The sequence below is a fragment of the Papaver somniferum genome, chromosome 9 (assembly GCF_003573695.1).
Source record: "Papaver somniferum cultivar HN1 chromosome 9, ASM357369v1, whole genome shotgun sequence".
Classification (NCBI taxonomy): domain Eukaryota; kingdom Viridiplantae; phylum Streptophyta; class Magnoliopsida; order Ranunculales; family Papaveraceae; genus Papaver; species Papaver somniferum.
In genome coordinates, this window is record NC_039366.1 from 3,769,885 (window position 1) to 3,778,412 (window position 8,528).

The window sequence follows — 8,528 nt, forward strand, 5'->3', positions numbered from 1 at the left end:
CAACAATATAAGCAGAACCATTATTTATTAAATTAAGCTTAATCATCCCATTACAAGCATATCCTTGTCCAACAAACACACCATTTTTGGCATGGAAGTAAATTTTGCTCATTAATTTGCCATTTAATTAAATATAGCCCCTCAAGAATATTAGTGGCTTGTGACTTTGGTGTTTGTCATGTATTTTGTATCAACTTGGACAGTAGACTCAAGACTCGAAGACTTTTTGTTCAAAGTCCTGAGAAACGCGTCAAGACTTCTCAATCTCTCTGAGAAACTAACTTCCCAATATCTTCTTTAAATGTAGTAATTTTGATTCGTTTCTAATCAAAATTGAAACCCATGGCTTCTTCTTTTTCTCGTTCTAGTTCTAAATATCTATTTACTCTAATCCTAGTGTTTTCAGTGAGTTTTCAGAATGCAAAGAACTGTAATGCATTCAAAACCTTTGATTTTGAAATACACCACAGATTTTCTGATCAAGTTAAAGCTATTATGGGTGCTGATAATTTACCGGAAATAGGTAGTCCTGAGTACTATGCAGCTATGGCTCACAGGGACAAAGTTTTCCATGGTCGTGCTCTTGCTGAAAACGATGATGATTCTAAGTTGCTCACCTTGTCTGATGGAGTCGAGGATTCATTTATTTCTTCACTCGGATTGTAAGTCTATATATACTTATATTCCTATATCATTTTGTGTCTTTCAGAATCATTGTATACGCAAAGATTCAAAATTTTAGGTGTGGATTGGTATTTTCCGAAAATTAAAAAATTTGCAGACTGACCAATTTGTCAAGTTTCAAAAGTTGTTGCGAAATTGTATACTAGCATTTAGAGCAAATTGATGTTTATTTGTACTGAATCTGGGTGTTACTTTTGTGTGAATTTTTCAGTTTACACTATGCTAATATCTCGTTGGGGACACCAAGTTTGTCGTTCTTTGTCGCGCTTGATACAGGAACCAAATTGCTCTGGGTACCATGTGTTCAGAAGGATATGAATAAAGAAGTCTGTAATTGTATTCCTGTCTTCTCTCTTTTCCCTTCCTTACAGTTTAGTAGTGTACGTGAGTTTTGGTATCTTTTCAGTCAACAGCCATGTTTTTTCTTACATAAGTCAAATGAGTCGTCTAAATATCTTTTCAAGAAAATATTAAGATAATAAGGTGATAGAATTTTTTTAATCTACTCCTACCTCCCGGTTAAATTTAAACAATAGAGCCCTGAAATAAGAAACAATCTTCCTTCTTAATATACTTTAATGGGTAAAAACTCTGCTGCCATTCAATTTAGTGCATCTAAAATTGAAAGAAGGTCTTCGTTAAGTAATTTTTACTGTCATCGTGCAAGAACGATTGCTTTGGGGCCATATTTTTTTGGGAGGGACTACGATGCACTTGGGGCACCTTTCTTACACTACACTTACAGGGAGTATCTTAAAATTATGAAATAGCTAATTTATTTTTTATTTTTGTTTACACGATGACTAACTCATTAACTCCCTCTCAAACATACTAACTTAATTAAAATTCTAATTCATTATTAATACAAAATAAAAAAGAACAATTAACTAAAACTCACTTCTCACTCTTATTTCGTCCTTTTATTTTCTTTCTATTTTCATAATCTTTTTAATTTTGGATTCCAGAAGTTCCTAAACTTATACTATTTTCTTTTTTCTTTTTTCTATTTAATATAACCTTTCTGTTTCAAAAATAAATATACTTCCTAATTGTCAACCCTTATTTCGTTATTTTTTATTTCTTAGCCGAATTTTTTAATTTCCCAGCCAAAATTATTATTTCTTAGATGAGTTTTCAGATTTCCTAGCCTAACTTTCATATAAAACTTAAGTTATATTACAATTTTTTTCCTCTAAAGTCCTATATATTGAGTTTGGTCACTTCGTAAGTTTTTTGTTCTAACTGGATTTTTCTTTGAAAACTTTTTTATTGAGTTCGACTACGTCACAATTTTTCTCCTAACCTTAAATTTGACATCGGCTACGTCGCAATTTTTTCTCCAAACAAGATATTTGAGTTCGGCTAAGTGGCAATTTTTTCTCTTAACCGAACTTTTCTTTGAAATCTAAAACTTCATCAAACTAAGTTCGGCTGCTTGTACACTCATAAACACTAGTCGAGCTACATTTGCAGATAAGTCCGGCTACTTATTCTTCTGATCTTGTAGTCGAACGTGTTTGACTTAGCCATAACATTTCTCATTTTCAGAAAATTTTGACCAATTCAAACAACAAAAGATTAAATTTGAACTATGATGATTAATTAACTAATCATTAGACAAATTTAATAAATCCCTCTATTTCAAAAAACAAACCAGCTTATCTTTTTGAAACGGAGGAAATATGAAGGATAAATTTAATTTGCACACAAACCAGCCTATCTTTTTGAAACGGAGGGAGTATAAAAGGGTAATTTTGATATTAATATAAATATTTGGATAAGCATTGCTTAGATTTACTTCTAAATGTATTTCCAAAAACAAATGCATGGTCCCCCAAAGTGATGGTGTGGCAAAGTATTATACGGGCTGTATGATTCGGGAATTCGTAAATAAAAATATAATTCGTTTTGAACTGAAAATTCGCGAATTTAAGTCGGGATTTCAGTTATATGGCTGATACGTATGAATTCGGTCGATACGGACGAATTTGCGAATTATACTCGTATAATTCGCGAACTTACTAACAACACAGCATAACGTGAGGCATGATTTTACTCAATCACCTTTTTATTATCCATCAAAGTACTCATTTAGTTTCTTGGTAAATCCACCATACCCTTCTTCTACTTGAAACCCATCGCAGCAACTCAAACCCCTTCGAGTTGAATTAAGCAGCAGCAACAGACATAGAGAAGGAGAAGAAAAGAAAAGAAAAGAAAAGAAAAGAAAAGAAAAGGGGGTATAACTTCTTTTTAGGGGTTGGTTTACGCTTTAGCGAATACATAATTATTTAAAAGGTGCACCAAACAAAACCAAGTCAAATAGTTAAATACATCGTCGCATAACTAGTCAACGCGGGTTAACATCTGGTCCAAATATCAAACACAAAGGCTGGATGATTATTAGACCAAACCCAGTGCCAAAAACGAGAAACCCCAAATAAAAATCGTGTGCAAGACAAGGTGTGCGTAAGATGATACATCTGGCGTTTTTATTGTGTTGCACCATTCAAATGCAGTGATGCAATAAGTCTGTGTTTTCTTCGTTATTTCTGCTACTTACAATCATTCACGTCACTCTTGACAGGAAATAAGTCTCAACACATACAGCATGAGCTCTTCATCGACGAGCGAAGTTGTGACCTGCAACAGTAGTTTATGTAAACTCCAAAGTGAATGCTCCAAGTCATCTAGTCAATGCCCCTACCGAGTTGGGTATAATGCTAACATTTCTTCTTCTGGAGTTTTGGTAGAGGATGTCTTGCGTTTGAAAAGAGACAATCATAAACCAATGGATGCAAGGATAACATTCGGGTAGGTAGTTTTGGCCTCTGGTTGAATACATTTTTGAGGCATAACATGCAACAATACGGCTTGTTAATTAATCTGACAGTCATACATGCTTCCGATATGTAGTTGTGGTCAGATTCAGACTGGTTTTTATTTGAACGGTGAAGCTCGAAATGGGTTATTCGGGCTTGGCATAGGGAGCACATCTGTTCCTAGCATTTTGTCAAGCAAAGGCCTAGTAGCAGATTCGTTTTCCATATGTTTCGGAGCTGATGGGGTTGGAAGAATTAGCTTCGGGGACAAAGGCAGCTCCGACCAAGAAAAAACTCCATTCAATCCCATGCAGCAAAGGTGAGTGATATTTCATTTCTGTTGTTTTCTCTTTTCTTATACAACAAAATAATGAGTTCCTTACTTTGTTTGTTGGTGACTTTCATTCTATACAGCCCATGGTATAACATTACTGTAACTCAATTAAATGTGGGGGGAAGTCTAACTGACGAGCTCGATGTTACTGCAATATTTTACTCTGGTGCCGAATATACACTCTTATACGATCCAGCATACACGGCTCTATGTGATAGCGTAAGTAGTCCAAGTAACGAATTCTACTACTCTCTGAACTTTAAAACATAAATTGAGTTTGGGTTCAGCATAATATGAGGTGTGATGTTCTCTTTTGCAGTTCGACTCGCAGATAGATAAACGACATTCTGCTGGTCCGATGCTCGGTTTTGAATACTGTTACCATATTAAGTTTGTTCTCACACACTAACAAACTGTTCCGTTCTTTTCTATATTGGTATTCCATTAACATATTCTCCATGCACTGGTAGTCTGGTACCGATTTTTTAACTCAGACTTCTACTCTCATCATGTGTTCAGCACGGCTACACCAAATGTGACTTTCATCATGAAGGGTGGGAGCAAATTCAATGTTTATTACCCATTGGTTGAGATACTAAACACTGATAAGGTACGACTTCAGATTCACGTTACATTTGAAAACCTTTTTAATTTATGCTAAACACTTAATCCGTCATCTCTTCATGTGCAGACTGTTACCGCATATTGCTTGGGTGTTATGAAGTCTTCAGGAGGGAATTTCATTGGCAGTAAGTATCTGATTCTTGAACAAAAAAGAAAAACGACTTGGGGGAGAGGCCAAATGCATCTCTTTACAAACTTGCTAGGCTCCTGAAGAAATTCGTTCCTGTCAGTCCGTAGACTGCATAGGGAGGATGCTTCCGACTTTAGATATATAACGTACCGAAAATTCATGCTTTGCTAATAGCACATTGTTTGTTTTCTTTATGCAGATAATTTTATGATCGGTCACAATATTGTTTTCAATAGGGAGAAAATGGTCTTGGGCTGGAAGGCGTCTAACTGTGAGTATAATTTCTCCAAAGCCAATATATCGTTGTGAAGGTACTGCTTAATTAGGATGCTAACATATCACTTATTTATCTTCTTCTTTCCCTGCAGGTACTGATAGAATTGTCGATTCAAGGAATGATATATTTCCTCCATTTCCAGCAGTGTCACCGGCGTCACCCCCGACAATAAATGTTCAGCCGCCTTCCGTAAATGACGGAGCAGCGTCACCCCCAATAATTAATGTCCAGCCACCTTCTGTAAATGACGGCGCAGCCTCACCCCCAACCCCGACAACAAATGTTCAACCACCTTCGATTAACGGCGGAACTCCTAGGAATGGTTCGAATTCTAATAACGCTCCGCAGCTTTCTGTCGGAAAACCAAGAAATCTATACCTGATAGCCTCATCACTTCTCGTGCTATTTCTTCCCATTTTAAAAATCGTATGATTGCTTGTGTTTTTTTTTCTTTTCTTTTTTATGGTTGAAGAATGCTCAATAAAAGAGAATAAAATGTGACCAAATTGAACGTTAGTAGAACTGGAAGTGGGTTTTTTCTGCTTTACGTACTATTTCAATAATAAACGTAAGATTTTGTCACTGGCCTCATGGCAGAGCAAGCTATTATTAGCCCTAGAAATGGTAAGGAGCAAAATATCGACTTTCTGGGCCAGATAAAAGCATGTTTCAAAAGAATTCCACATTATCAATATCAACTCAGAGTTTTTTTCCTCGATGGGTTTAAAAATTATCTTTAATGATTTCTCATTTTCATTTGAAATAAGATTATTGTTACACTATTTGATATTTGCAAGCCAACAAGATTGAACAAATTATGGGTTCTTTTGTTTTTGGTGATCAGATTTTGTCCAACTTTTGAGTTTGGTCTAACATTTATCTAGCTTGGCGTTTGGTACATGGAAATAACGTGACCGGAATTGTCTTGGTAGAGTTTAACTTTTGTTTGCTAATTACTGAAAATAGATAAATAAATTTATTTACTACTTTAATTTACTGTTATGCCCTTTTACTTTACCAAAAAAGTCTTCCCAACACCCTAAATTCATTTTCCACTTCCGCATCTGCAAACACCTCTCTGCATAACCCCATGAACCAAAAGCTCAGTTGAAAAATCAGATCTGTCAAAATCCAATCAATTTCTCCTTTGTCTGCATAATCACATGAACAAATTCAACTACTCTGCATAACCCCACAACCCGTTGAAGAAGCAGCTCCCCAAATCCAATCAATTCCTCTTCCTCTCTCCATAACTCCACGAACATACTCAACAAAAAATTCAATTGAAGAAGCAGCTCCTGAAATCCAATTATTTTCTCTGATAAAACCCTTTTTAGGGTTTCCTCTACCAAAATTACATCTATCGCTAATACAACAGTCGTTTCTAACCCTAGATTACTGCCATCAATCATTCTGTCAAAATCAATCGAAGCAACACATTCTTTTTCTCTGATTAAACCAACACCTTATTTAATAAAACAAATCAAAAACCCAATTTCTGAATTAAAACACCAATTTTTACCGAATCAAAATCTTAATTTAACTAAACGGAAACCAATTTCTGTTTTTAATTTTTTTTTTTTTGAAGTGGTGTGCTTGTCACGGATGATTGGTGTTAAAGTGGTGGTGGATATGACGATGCTTCGGAAGAAAAAGACGTTGGAAAATTGGAATAGGAATGAAGATTTTTTTTTGTCTAATTTGTTTTTCATTAGTGGATTTTTCTGTTCTCAATATTAGTTACCTCCCTGTCTTTATCTTACAAAAACAAATGTGTTTTTGCCTATCTGACGTCTATGCATGAACCATCTACAAAGATCGACGGCTCCCATTATTTTTGATATGTGGAAGAGTGCAAGAGATAAATCTCGATTGAGAATGCACACATTTTCTACTCCCTAATCCAACGTATGTGAGTCATTCAACCATAAATTTTACCGGGTCAAAGTTTATATTTGCATCCATTTATTCGTCTATGGTCTGTTACGAATCTAAATTACCATTCAAAGGCATTAACCACCCCATTATGCCTCATTCATGTCAATCCTTATGGTTTCTGTCTTTCTGAAACGCTCGATCAAAATTTCAAGTATATAAACTTCTACCTGTGTATCCCCCATTTCCACTCGCAAGTATAACATCTCCACGAAAAGAGTTATTGGTTATTGGTGTTGTTGTTGGTGGTTTTGCTTTCTCTTAAAGGTATGTATCGGATTCCTCTAACTCATTACCCGCGTTTTTTTTTTTTGGTTCCACCGTTCCATGAGTTGTCGTTAACATCTAACAGTGATCTTTGGTCTGAATTAATCCTCAACTTCAACAAATATGTTGTTCCATGTTTCCCCGCTCAAAGATGAATTATATGTATTTTCTTATCAAGTAAGATTGTTTGAGCTTGATGCGCCAGCTAAAGTTTATTCCTATTGTTAGGTTGGTTTTACTTGAGTTTTGTGGTAATATGTTCGATGAAATGTCTCAGAGAAATGTATACTATTTTGAAAATATTCATTTAATGTCGAGACGTTTCTTTTCTCTCAATGAGACTGACTGTCGCCACTCTTAATCCTCATTTTAAGAGAAGAAGAGCCTCACATTAACCCTCTCAACCAGGTAAGTTTATCAGTTATCTCTGTATTTGCTTCACTTTGAGAATTTTCTTTAGTGATAATAGCAAATCAAGGATTTTGTACACCGTGTGTTAGAGATTTTTAACCTAACTTTGTTTATTCAAAATTTCTGTTTTTTTTCCTTCCTCAAGTCTGTTTCTGTCTCTGCAAAAGAATCTAGAGGGTTTTTATGGTGAATTTAGAATTACTTCTCTGCGTATTAAGATCATTACCTGAGCAATTTTTTGCTTGGGCCAATGTGATTGATTATTGTTGGGAATTTAGGGGAGCTGTTATGCTGTTGTTTGAACTTTGAACTTGTTTTATGTTTCTCTGAACTTCAGTTTTTTATTGATGTTCTTGCTCATTCTCTCATGTTACAAACTGGATACATCTTGCCAATTTATAGGCAGTTTTATATCTACATGACACACTCTAGTTCTATCTAGAGTTCTCTGATGTTTATCTCTAACTATGACTAGTTTTATCTTTACATGAACTTTTTGACTGACTTACTTCTATTGAGCATTCTAGAAACATTAAACTCTAGACTTTTCAAAACCCTTTCACATCTGTTCACATTACAAAACTCTTTTAGTGTTTTACAGCCTAGGTGATTCTAGAAAATGAATTTTATGGATTGGTGATTTCAATTTTATCTAATATTTGTTTGTGTTCTCTTTATCTCAAAGCTGAGTTTAAGGGATTCATTGGATTTTGTTTTGCAGTGTCTGAGACTTCAACATGATGATTACTTCATTAGTTTTAAATAATCCAGCGTAAATTAATCTGAATGACTCTTCACACTGTGTTTGTTTATTATTTTGCTGGAAGTGGTTAGTGGTGAATAATATAATTTTAAAGTTAGTATTTCGTATTGCTATCATCATTATGTTTTTTCTGCTCATTACGTTAGAGGAATCCCTTCATTAGTTTATCCTGAATCGAATCCCTTCATTAGTTCATTCTGAATCTCACCGTTGGATCTTGGTAATCTTTGATTTGTAATTACTTTTGGCAGCAAGGACTCCTACCTGTAGATATTGGTTCC

The 8,528-nt window shown here is 35.0% G+C and overlaps 1 protein-coding gene across 1 annotated transcript; it reads left to right on the forward strand.

The window, feature by feature from the left end:
• The first annotated feature begins 322 nt into the window (after positions 1-322).
• On the forward strand, positions 323-5,583 carry LOC113313557 (aspartyl protease family protein 1-like). Its single transcript, XM_026562346.1, has 10 exons — positions 323-662; positions 896-1,010; positions 3,272-3,498; positions 3,601-3,825; positions 3,921-4,059; positions 4,160-4,230; positions 4,360-4,450; positions 4,532-4,589; positions 4,794-4,865; positions 4,963-5,583. The coding sequence occupies exons 1-10, from the start codon at positions 343-345 to the stop codon at positions 5,301-5,303; spliced, it is 1,659 nt and encodes a 552-aa protein (XP_026418131.1). The 5' UTR covers positions 323-342; the 3' UTR covers positions 5,304-5,583.
• Positions 5,584-8,528: the final 2,945 nt, after the last annotated feature.

What these genes read in the sequence shown, in the direction of transcription:
- LOC113313557 (XM_026562346.1), top strand. Translation starts at nt 343, where the DNA reads ATGGCTTCTTCTTTTTCTCGTTCTAGTTCTAAATATCTATTTACTCTA. An exon ending in AGAAGGATATGAATAAAGAA is followed by an intron (nt 1,011 to 3,271) that starts GTCTGTAATTGT and finishes CACTCTTGACAG; the next exon opens with GAAATAAGTCTCAACACATA. An exon ending in AGGAGGGAATTTCATTGGCA is followed by an intron (nt 4,590 to 4,793) that starts GTAAGTATCTGA and finishes TTCTTTATGCAG; the next exon opens with ATAATTTTATGATCGGTCAC.